This window comes from Phragmites australis, chromosome 24 (genome assembly GCF_958298935.1).
Source record: "Phragmites australis chromosome 24, lpPhrAust1.1, whole genome shotgun sequence".
Classification (NCBI taxonomy): Eukaryota; Viridiplantae; Streptophyta; class Magnoliopsida; order Poales; family Poaceae; genus Phragmites; species Phragmites australis.
Window position 1 is genome coordinate 2,818,322 of NC_084944.1, and position 12,215 is coordinate 2,830,536.

A 12,215-nucleotide genomic window follows, 5' to 3' on the forward strand; every position below is an offset into this window, starting at 1 on the left:
GCTCAAGTCGTGGAGAGATCTACATCATCATGGCCGTCACCACAGCTTGAGGACGAGCTGTCTTGCAAGGAATGGTGAAGCTGTTATGCGCTGAAACTACTGTTTACTGGTGGTACTGTAGCTCTTCACGCACTGTAGCAACAGGTTAGAGATAATATTAGTTGTTAGGAATCAGATTAGATTAGTTAGAGATAAGATCTATTTGTTAGTTTAGATTGTTAGGGTCGGCTCCTTTATAAAGGAGGACGCAACACCTATTGTAATCAAGCAAGAAGAATAGATCTAGTTTCCGGTCCCCTTCTCTAGTCTCCTCCAATATGCTGTCTCCCAATCTATAGTCTAATCCCTCCCCTAGCAGCCGACACCGCTCGGCTATCCTCCTAACAAAAGAAATTTTGAGTACATGACAATTAAGAAGAGTTGGGGGCATTGTCTTAGTGTCATACACATAAAGCACAATCTTTGATTTCCTCCCAAAGAACAGTCATAAAGCTTCTAATTAACAAAAGGAAAAAAAAACTTGAAAAAATTATATTCCAGTGCAAAGAAGTGATATAGTTACAGCTTTTTTAGCTTCAAACAATCCAGGTACCTTGCCATCCTCTTTTCCTCTCAGCTGACCTGCCACTTGAGCTTGTTGCAATTCATATTCACCTTTGTTTAATCAGCCCTTCAATGGACATTTTACTTCTAATGGCCAAAACGACCAGCATATCGCTGCCAATCTATCTATATAACGCCGTTATCAGTTCATTCAGTTGTGCCTCAAATTGCTGCATGCCCATCCCTTAGGTTCTTCTGGGGTGTGAAACTTATGATAATGGTACTGAACTGGAATATTTTAAATCTTGTAGGATTTAGTTAATTGGAAAATTTTCCTCTGTATCTCCAAGAGGTATTATGGAAAATAACACCTACAGTTTCTTTGACAACTCTTCTCTTGACCAAAATGAGATGTTTTAGACTACTGAGAAAATGCTATTGCTGACAACTAATTTAGTATACAGCTAATTGTCCATATTCTGAATCAATTTGACCACTGAAGCAACTTAGCACAGATGGCAATGGTGTAGACATGAGCTGCAGGTTTATGCTGCTGACCTGTGTTTATTTGATTTGATATTTCTTTATGCATGAAGCCTGCACAGAACTACCAAATTTTTTGATAACAAACTTGTTTCGAATTTCATTTCAATCCATTTTTTGTTTACATGCTGATGTAGGCTAAAGTGGGACACAAGTCAATTTGAAAGACTTCAAGAAGGATTTTAGTATTATGATGACTGAGTGAGAAGTGCTCTCATAAATGTAACTAAATGAGAAGTACAAGGACCTAGGTGGTAGTTTACTATGGTTTTATTACTTTAATGTAAATTAACCAAATAAATTGTCTTCCACAGCTCATTGTCTCCAGATTTGACATTTGAAAAGCATGTTGAATTCAATGTGCATTAATTTATGAGGTTGCAAATATGAACTTCCCTGTGGTCTCATTGCTAATTGACTGTGAATGTATGAATTTTCAGCTGAGAAGTGGACTGGAAAGTTTGATGTTTGAGCTGGAGGCAGAAGGTTTTTTCTGTGTGGATGATGATTCTATTGAATGGGTACCTCATGCATCGATAATGCTTTATCTTTTGTTTTATAATGCACGCATAATCAATAAATGCTTATATAGTTCTATATTGTTTCATTTTTCTGCATGCTTGTTTTTGTAGGGGAAGAAACGGTTTTCAGAACTCGTGGATACATTCGACAAAGATGTTTTTGATGGGTTTCACCTTCCAAAATATTATGTTGTTCGTGGAATTATGGTCTGATCTTTTTTATACATGGTCATTATTTGTGTTTCAAGTAAATTGTGAACCTTGATTCTATTTGTTGAATTTCAGGATCTTCGGCAAATGTTACTTAAGAAGGATAGAACTCTGGAAGAGGCTTTTGAAGTGGTAGGATATCGAATCGCCTTGAATTTGATGTACCTGTTCTTAAGTGGTTGTGGATATTTTATAAGAAACAAAGTATTATGTTGCTTATTGGTTTGTATCAGGTTGTTGGTGGAGCATACCATAAATGGATGGGAAATCTTCATCTGGTACTGAAATGTGCATTTTTGGCAACTTGATTGTTGCTTTTGTTGTATTTATTTATTTGTATATCCTTTCGCTTGATCAGTTTTGGATGGACACAAGATATTACGAGCATGCCAACTATGATATTATTAAAGATCCAATAAAAAAGGTTAGTATTTTACTGTGGATGTGCACCCCAACCCTTCTGTCGTGTTCAATGCTGTACAGTGTGGTGAATTTATTTGTTATTTTGGATGAATTTTGGAAGTGATGTTGTTTGCCAGCTGTGGAAACATCAGATGATGTTCACGGTTACTGTAGCACGGCAACATATCTTACCTAATAAAGGGACCCCATGTACCCCATTATTTGTTGGTAACTTGGCATGAATACATATGCATTCTGATATTATTTATTCACATTCTTTGCTTAGGTATGGAAGAAAATGGAGGATTAGAATTGACAGGAGCCGATTGACCACAGTACAGGTGATGCACGCTGTTTCATCATCTTTCTTCTTTGTTATTAGTAGTACTGTATAAAAACTTAACGGCTTTGTATGAACAGGCGATTCAGATGCTGGTATTTCTTTCCTTCCTGAGGAGGTAACCAAGCAATCATTGTGAAGTAGTGTATCTGTAAACTAAATATGTGATTTTAAATAGAATATAACTCGTGTTGTTTTCTTGTCATGGCAGGACATCAACTAATGAAGACTACCTTAACACAAATTTACAGAGTAGAAGGCTGAGGCTGCTAAGCCAACTGAAATGTAGACTTGACTTGAATTAGGCTGCATGTATACATGTTCATTAATTTGAAACCAACGTAAAATACGTGAAAGCTCCTTATTTTGTCATATCCTTTGTCTATGTGTAGCTTGTTAGTTCTATATATGCCGAAATTGAAGAAGAAATGGTCTTAATTTTGGAATATTATTGTCAAGTTAGTATGCAGGGTTTATGTTGCGTCGTGGTGTTACACGGATTGAGACAAGCCACGTATGAAAATCGTAGCGGTTGACAGATCTACAACTCTCCAGTTATGCACTTCACCATAAATCATCCTAATGCACAAAATTTTACCCAAAGATTACGACAATAATGACGGTATAAGGGCATACATTAGAGAGCAAGCGAGTCATTTACAGTGAGATCATACTGATCAAGGATGAACAGGTGATCCATCACGAAGACAATCCTCAGCCTGGTGGGGCTGCTCTTTAGCACTTAGCAAAATAAGGGGATTGGACCTCGATCGTGAACTCTCCAAGCTTGAAAGGTCTATTACAGTATGGACCTCCTGCATGCGTTGACTTGTAGCTATATTCTGCAATACAAGACCTAGTATGGTGACGTAAGATGCATACATACAAAAATACAAGGTGTTGTGAAATAAAGTATGTTTTCTATGAATAAAGTGCGGTGAGAGTTAACTCACATGAGTGGCTCGAGCTTGGAAGAGAAATGAAAAGGGAAGGAATCCCATGAGTGATAAAAAAAAAAAAAATTCTTGTTTCATCGTGTGCCCACGGTCTGTATTTATAATGTCTTTCAGAGAGTAAATGTACATGCATACCCCTAGGGGGATAGAGATACAAGTAATTACTATATAATCGGGATCTAGGGCCAACCTGATAAAACATTGCTCAGGCCTAGGTAAATATGTACTTACTCTGATGACATCATCTAACCGTGGCGGCAAGCGGCTGCAGTGCTTGGCTGGTCGTCGATTATAGCATCGACCCTGCCTAGGGTGTCAGACTGGCCACCGATTAGATCGACATTAAATACCGGTCACTTTGTGGTAGGCAGATGCCGGCTGGTGGGCCTTTTCCTGCTGATCTTTCTGAGGGGGGCAATTGCCTCCCCAAGACTCCAGGAGTCAACATCCTTCGGGGGCTGCGGGCCCAAAGGCTTGAGTCTCTATAGAGAATCCGGAGCCCGGAGGCTCCGGAGGAGCTCCGAAGCCAGGCGGCCTTCGGACCCAGGCTGGTAGAGCCTAAGCGCATCGGGGGTCCTTGATGGCGACCCCCCAACAGCAATCCCTCGTGAGGGTGACCAGCGAAGCGGCTAGCACTGTAGTTTTTCGGAGCAAGGCTTCTGACGATCCTTGGCTTCGCTACCAGGTGGCCCACGGTCCTCCGGTTGCTTTGAGTCGTTTAAAGGGTCGACTGAGCAGCTGGACCGAATACTTAACGTCACCTGTGAGAGACGGCATTAAATGCAGCATGTGGTTAGTAGTACGGTTATGCCTTGCCAGGTGGTAGTGGGACGCGTGGCGCCACGATGTTGGAGGGTCGTAGAGAGAGGTTCTGTTTCCCCATGATTGGGGAAGGGACGGGACGGGACGTGTGCCCACGACCCAAGGGGGCGACAACTCCTCCCCGGGTCAATAAAGCAGGGGTCTCGGTCGAATTCTTATCTAGCACTCTTGCTCTTTTCCTCCCTTGCTCTCACCGTCGTGACAACCGGCCCTAACACTCCCAGTCTCCATTGCCGACGAGTGCTCCTCGCCGCACCTAAGGACCTCATGACTCCCTTTTGAGCACGCGGTGGGGCAGTTCCTCGGTTGTCGCCGCTGGTGCAGGGGAGCCTGCAGCAAGCGGGGCCACCGGTGCGCGCGTGCCGGCAGGAACCATGGCGGTAGCGAATCATCCGCCGCTACCTAGGCCGCCGCCAGGCGTGGCACTCCACCGCGCTGGCAAGAAGTATCCTCTTCAAACCAGCGTGCTAGGGGCGTCAACCATCACCGAGGTCGAGCTCGACCGAATGGTCGAGGAGGGGAAGATCTCTTCCAGATCCGTTGCTCGCGCCTGGGGGAGGGGGAGGGGGAGGGGGAGGGGGAGGGGGAGGTGATCCAGACATCATGGGACCACGAGACTGTGGTCTTCAAGGCCTTCTTCGATACGGGCCTTGGCTTCTAAGCCGTGCCGCTCTTTGAGGGGGTGCTCCATCACTTCTGCGTGGAGCTCACCTAACTCCCGTCCAACGCTATTGCCCGCCTGGCCATCTTTGAATGGGCCATGCGGGCAGAGGGCTATGAAGGGTGAGCAGAGTTTTTGTCACAATCCACGAAGCAAGCTACCAACCCAAGACTCGGACGAAGGGTGGGGAGACGAAGGCCCTCAACTTCAGCAACGTGAAATTCCAGCTCCGACCGGAGTACCAGGACGCATTCTCGATAAAAGCCATCAACGACCGGTGGTACATCGGGTGGTTAAAGGGCCTACGATATTGGCCTTGGGTCCCCCCTCCGCTCCACCAATCGGGACATTCATTACGTCCGAACCTCGGTGGTGGACCTTCCCAAGGCTCAGCTTGCCTCAAGGGTGGCCTAGAGGATGAGTATGTGTGATCTCACAGAGGAGTTCATGATGCTGCGCATCCGGCCACTTCAGGTGGACTGGGACCACATATTCGAGCACGGTGAGGAGGGTGAGCCTAACGTGTACTCTGGGCCCACCGTCACTTATGGTGAGTTAGATCGCGGACCTATTTCTCGGCCAACCATCCATTGCCTAGCGGGACTAGCTTATGGAGCTGGTTGGGAGCTAGGAGCGACACAGCTGCATCTGCTCCTGCCTCAAGATGGCTTCTCCGGCATGGCCAGACTCGATGGAGTCCCGAGTCATCGGGAAGCGAGGGCGCGGGGCCTTAGGTGTCACAACTTCCACAATCCCCGTGATCCCCCTTCAGACTCGACCCCCAACTAGCTCCACAGCCTCATGTGCAAGTTCGGCAGCTGAGTCTTCCGATGCGGAGTTGGCCGGGACGAAGCGCAGGAGAGGTGCCGAGGACACTAGAGGTGTGAGCGGTGTGGCCGAGGATGAGCCTTGGACCAGAGGAGGCGGCATGGGGGAGGCTCTGGAAATCTTGGACGCGGAATGCCAAGCCCCAAGCGGAGGGGGGCGAGGCCTCCCTTGATGTCTATGCGACATGGAGGATTACCGACCCCTTCGACAATGAGGACATCACAGGGCCCATTACTGCGACAACTAGAGGCATGGGTCAGACCTTGCTACCCCCCTTTTTTATCCCGCTACGCCGGTACGTAAGGATATGACTTCTGTGTTCGTCTAGTTACAGAAGTCACTGAAATGGACCCAACCTCAGCCTCCGCTCCGAAGGTATTAGCTCCACCCGAGACAGCCACTCGGGAGGCGATGGCTTCGTCATCTCGGGGCGTCGCTATGGACCCTAACCTGACCCTTGTGGCCAGTGCTAGTGGAGTTGGACCCTTTATGGTGGGCGCCTTGACAACCATAGAGCGCTTTGAGACCCTGACTCTAGATGACTTCGCACTCCGCCCGGAGGCGTTGAGCGCCTTTGCCTCCGCTTTGTCTCTCCTTAGGAGCAAGGAGATTGAACTATCCCTGGCTTAGAGGCCCCCGGAGGAGGTGGCGGTGCATCCAGAAGTGGCAGTCTGGAAGGTACGGTCTGGGAATGATGCCTTTCTAGTTCTAACCTTTGGGCTGCTAGCATCACCTTTTCTCTATTGTGTTTCGCAGCAATTGCTCCTAGCGAAGGCGCTAGGTTGTTCACAATGACAGACCCTCGTAGTGGCCAAAGACACTGCTCGGGAGGAGGCGGCAAGGCTCTGTTGTGCCTTGGCGGAGGCCAAGGGGAGGGAGGAGGTTGCCAACGGTCATTTGCAGGAGGAAACAATGCACCGGGAGCGTGAGAAGACTGCGGCTCAGGAGGCTACCGAAGCCCACCGAGTGGCGGAGGCATCTATCGACCGGACCATCGCGGGCCATGTTGCAGCGGAAGGCGAAGCGCAAGACCTCCGGCTTGCGGTGGCCGCAGCTCAGCAAGAACGGGGGGAAGCCCAGGTAGCAGAGGAAGCACTACGTGTGGAGCGCCAAGTGCTGGTTGGGTGTGCGACGGAGGCGGCCCGGGCCATTGAGGAGGCTCTGGGTGGCCTCAGAACCAAGGGCCCACCGCTGGCCTCCGGCATGGAAGTCCTAGGCCTGACGCTCCACTGGCTCTAGAACACAGTGGGGGTGGCGGCCAGTGCTGTCGAGGCCTTCGCTAACTCGAGTGTCCACATGGCTTCAGCATTTTAGTTGTCGCTGCTGCATCACGCTGGACTCCGCCAGCTCAAAGTGTTGGAACAACCAGTCTTGAACTCCGTGGTTAAGGATTTCTAGCCTGAGACGCCTTCGGCGTAGACCCGCGCAGCTTTGGACGGCTTCCTTCAGGGAGTATGAGCGAAGTATGGCCGACCCACTTCACTGCATTTTATAGCAGATCACGTGAAGTCGAGTGCCCAAGGGGCTCCCTGCTTGAACCCCTCCATGTGAGGTCAGACTCCGCGCCCGGATGCCTCCTTAGGCACACCGCCGCCTCCTGGGTGGTCTCCTCTTCCGGACATTGCTTTGCGGGAACAGCCTCCGAGCATGGGTGATGCTCCGCAGGATCGACCTTTTGAGGTGTAGCCCTGAGTAGGCTTTATTATTTTGTGTTTCTCTTCTTTTTCTGCGAGGGGGCGTAGGCCTAGCATGTTAATTCCGGCCCTCCTGCTCCATGTATCTTGACTTGTTCGCCAAACCTTGCGGAGCTATGTCCCCTTCATGATTTTATCCAAGCATCTGTGTGTTATGCTGGAATGTGTGTGCCACACGGCTAACCCTTAGGCAGGATTTGCGCATACAGGTTTGGCAACCTGCAATAAGTGGAACCTTTCCCAAGTGCTAGGGTTTTTGCTTCTAGTGGAGGGCCCGACGCGTCTCGATCGCCCGGGCCTGCTACCTCCCCTGCGGCTTTGTCTTACCTCACGATTCCCAAGGACACGTGGACCCGGAGGTGGCCACCAACATCTTGGTTAAGGAAAAGCTAGAGGACCCCTCTGCTTATTCTTCGGGGGTTGGCCTAGGTTCCGTAGGGATAGACGAGTGGTGGAGAGTCTTTGAGGCCACTGACCCGCGTGACTCTCGACGCTTTGTTCTCCCACGGGACCCCGATGGAACGGTGCCATCAGACATCCTTGAGGACATCATGGCTCAGATCAAGACGGAGGATGCGGAGCACGGGGAGGAGTCGTCGTCGAGGGAATTGGATTTTACAACCTTTGATTCCTACCCCTTCCAAGCGAAACCCTCATCTCCTAGGGCTCGGGGAGACTCTATCTTCACCAGGAGGTCTTCGCGTCGGGGGTACCCATGTCATCGCTCCATATGCCACTACGGACGAGGTTGGCGGCTTCGATGAGCAAGGATGGTCCCCCGCATCTCGCAGCACTTCAGAAAGGCATGGCGACTTAGCTCGCTAAGCCGCAACACCTAACTACAACTTTCTCTAGACCTAATAGCACTTTAATCTTGTGCTAGTTGACTTGGATGATCACTTTAAGCACTTTAGTGGCTTGAATGTCTTCTCAAATGTATATGAGCTTCTCTGGACTCCAGGGCCATCAAATGACCGAGTAGAAGGGTATTTATAGCCTCAACCCTACAGATTAGCTGTTGCCTCAACGATCACATTTCGTTGTACTCACCGGAATGTCTGACGTGTGCAACATTACAAGCGCCGAAACATCCGGCGTGTAATCTCTGCGAACTAGCCGTTGAAACTCCACTTTATTTCTTGTGAACGTCGGAAGGTCTGGCGTAATGTCCTCTTTGAACGTCAGAACATTCGGCGTGCATACGATGCCAACCGAGCCATTTGCAACCTCTCTAGAAAAAATGGTCCAGCTTGTTCATTTTGTAAACTCCGAAACATCTTGTGTGTATTAGATTTTGCTGCAAACTTTATGTGAATGCCAGAGTATTTTTCTTTGTGAACGCCGAAGTATTTTTGTAAACACTGAAACTTTTTCTTTATGAGCGTCGGAATATCCAGCATGTACAATTTCAGCAAAAACAACAATATGTATTTTGGGCGTAACTTTTCGCTATGAATTCCAATTTTGATGAACTTGTACTCCATGAAAAGCTTGTGAAGAGCTCTACATGATTGTATAGAAATACATCTCATTTGATCACCTCAAAATTCATGGAACCAGTTCAAAGCATTCCTCTCTTTGTCCTGACTTCGGTGACTTCTCTTTTGTTGTATCCATGAGACCTACTAAAACATATACTTGACACACATGTTAGTCCTATTGACTATATTTTCATTAATCATCAAAATCATATACATGATCTAAGAGGGCCATGTTGGCTACAATCTTTCCCTTTTTGGTGATTGATGATAACACAAACAAAGCAAGTGGCAAAACATAAATGATATCAAATGTAAAGAGCACAAAGCTTTACCGTAATGCTTGGATGCATGGTAAGAATAACAAATTATAACAATTGCAAGGTAAAGATCTCATCTTTGTCATACCTTGTTCTTACATTCACTTTGCCCCCTTATGTTGTGGTGATGGAAAAGGGGGGAGAATTGTCATATTCTCCCTCTTTTTCCATCACCACTATCTCCCTTGATTGATCTATGCAAGACCTTCTCCTTTTGTCAATCTTGGCATTCCTCGGCATATTGCTTCCTTGTTTGTTCTCCTCTAGGCATGCCATCTTGCATTTGCTTCTTGCCCTTGCTTTGGTCATAATTCTCACTCTTTGTCAATAATCTTAAAAAGACTACAAATACATATTGAGCTCAAGGGAAACATTAGAGTACATGAGAGAGATCTTCATAAATCATGATCCGATAATAAATGGTACCAATTGTGGGAATCCAATTTAGAGTTATGATACCAATTGAAATATGAATACATGGATCACAATTCATGAAACTCAAATAATATAGTCGAAACTCCCCCTATATGTGTGCATACATATGATGAGAGTAAAATATCTGCACAACTAGACAATATATCAAGATAAGAATTTTAAGCCATATTATGAATGGATGTAGTTTAAATGAATGAAAGAATTGATAATGATACCAATTAAAGTCTTTAAGTATTTTATACCTCTGGAGATTTGTAGATTGCTTCATGAGACTACAAAAGATATCACTTGCAATACATGTTAGTCTCAAAATCACAATCTATAGGATATGCTCCCTCTAAATATATGCATACAAGTGTTGAATAATTGTGAGAGACATGCACTTGTGATTGATAACAATGGAGAATTTATCCTATAGATTAGACTCATGCATATAAGGATACAAAATGAGAAATATGCCATGTAAAAGAACCTACAACTAATAAACCATATAGGTTACTCATTGATTAGAAAGAAACACAAGCAACCTACCATATGATAAACCGACACTAGGCATTGCAATTTATTGAAATATGCACATGCAATCCTAGACAAGAAAAAGATATTCATCGATTGAAAGAATTTTGCATCTAATACTTTTTATCTCTTTTACCTTTGGATGGAGAATTTGGGTATATGATGATCAAGATCTTCATAAATGTGCCTAATCTTGTACACTTGACTTCTTTACTTGAACATTCACTTCATCTTATATACCAAGTCTCCAAATTCCCCAAAGACCCATGAACTTCAAGTCTTCTTTGGAATTCAAACCGATTGAGGTCCCTTTTGTTTGTGATGACTTCCTTGGGCACCCAAATAGGTTAGTTCCATCCCTAATTCTTTCTCTCAACCATGTGTGCAATCAGCTTGCTATTGTTCTTCTTCTTGAGCTTGTAGAGGTTGCTCTTGATCTTGATCTTGTAGTTGAGCTTTGTGTAAAAGGCGGAGGTCTTGTTGGAGAGATTCATCATCTTCTTTTTCTCCTTGATCTCCTTTTTGACTTGCTTGTATTGGAATGACTTGTGACCTTCTTGATGCCACTTAAAGTATGTCACGTTGAACCCCTCTGCAAACTTGTTCACCATGGTGGCATGGTTATCTTGAGGAGGTTGGACATGATTCTTTCCCTTTAAGCTTGTCAAGTCCTTCTTGAGCTTCTCCACTTTTTACTTGAGCTCATCATTCTCTTATGCAATGAGTTCATCACATGTTTCTACAACAACATTCTTAACATAAATCTCATTGAAAAGTGGTGAGTCAGATAAATCAATTAAATTATCATAAGAAGTGGAAGCATCTACCTTAGAATTAATATTAAAGAGACAAATAGATTGCTTCAAAGCGACCTTAGTTTGAGATTCAATGCCTTCAAATTTTGCCTTAAGCTCTTCATGTTCCTTATTTAGTAATTCAAATTTGCTCAATAATTATTTATAATTAGAAATAAAGGTATCATGAATGTCATTAAGTGCATTGAATTTTTTAAGTTCTTTAGGGTCCTTGATGTCATTAACAGTTGGATCGATGGCGATCGCAGGGTCCTCGTTCCATCTAGTTGGGGGGCTGGCGTCGACATAGTGTGCACTTGGTCACGTCTGCCGTGAAGACTTTCACACATGCATGGCAGTGGAGCTAGTCGCTTGGCTGCCACCTTGGTGATCTTTTTCTTTGGTGGCATCCTACCTCTCTTGTGCTTCTACATGTCGCTCCCCACGGACGTCACCAACTGTTAGTGAGAGAAAGTATGTCTTCTACGAACAAAGTGCAGCGAGAGCGAACCCACAGGAGTGGCTCAAGCTTAGAGGAGAAGTGAAGAGGAAAGTAATCCCATGAGTGATAAATAAATAAATTCCTCGTTCCATCGTGTGCCCATGGTTTATATTTATATTATCTTTCAAAGAGTAAATGTACATGCATACCCCTACGGGGACAGAGATACAAGTTGTTACTATACAACCGGGACCTAGGGCCAGCCAGGTAAAATATTGCTTAGGCCTAGGCAAATCTGTACTTACTCTGATGACATCATCTAACCGTCACACTAAAGTGGTGGTAAGTGGCTACAATGCTTGGACGGTCACCGATTACGACGCCAACCCTGCCCAGGGTGGCCACCGATTAGACCGATATTAAATGCTAGTCATTTCGTGGCACGCAAATTGCAGTGGTGGGCCCCCTTCCTGTCGATCTTTTAGGGGGATCGCCTCCCCAAGGCTCCAGGAGTCAGTGTACTTTAGGGGCTGCGGTGTTTGATGCCATCACAGATGATAGATGGATTCGGGATATAGACCATAATCTAAGCCCGGGCCTTATAGCTGAGTATGTGGATTTATGGACTCTTATTCAATCTGTGCACCTAGATATGAGCAACACTGCTATGGACACGGTCACCTGGACACATACGTCTTCAGGGGAATACT

General features: G+C 45.8%; 1 protein-coding gene across 10 annotated transcripts in view; it reads left to right on the top strand.

Moving 5' to 3' along the window:
- LOC133907028 (protein HASTY 1-like) overlaps window positions 1-3,007 on the top strand; it is a 35,302-nt gene extending 32,295 nt beyond the window's left edge. For 7 of the 10 annotated variants that reach the window (XR_009907893.1, XR_009907896.1, XR_009907899.1 and 4 more), the window contains 8 exons: window positions 1,527-1,607; window positions 1,719-1,814; window positions 1,893-1,949; window positions 2,051-2,095; window positions 2,176-2,241; window positions 2,506-2,560; window positions 2,640-2,677; window positions 2,771-3,007. Coding sequence is in view for 1 of the 10 variants with exons in the window: in XM_062349005.1 (XP_062204989.1) it covers window positions 1,527-1,607; window positions 1,719-1,814; window positions 1,893-1,949; window positions 2,051-2,095; window positions 2,176-2,241; window positions 2,506-2,529 (369 nt within the window). In the remaining 9 variants the exon portion in view is untranslated. Of the gene's footprint in view, window positions 1-1,223; window positions 1,338-1,526; window positions 1,608-1,718; window positions 1,815-1,892; window positions 1,950-2,050; window positions 2,096-2,175; window positions 2,242-2,505; window positions 2,561-2,639; window positions 2,700-2,770 lie in introns of those variants that run through there. The other 3 variants (XR_009907894.1, XM_062349005.1, XR_009907901.1) reach the window with 3 other exon arrangements.
- The last annotated feature ends 9,208 nt before the right edge of the window (window positions 3,008-12,215 follow it).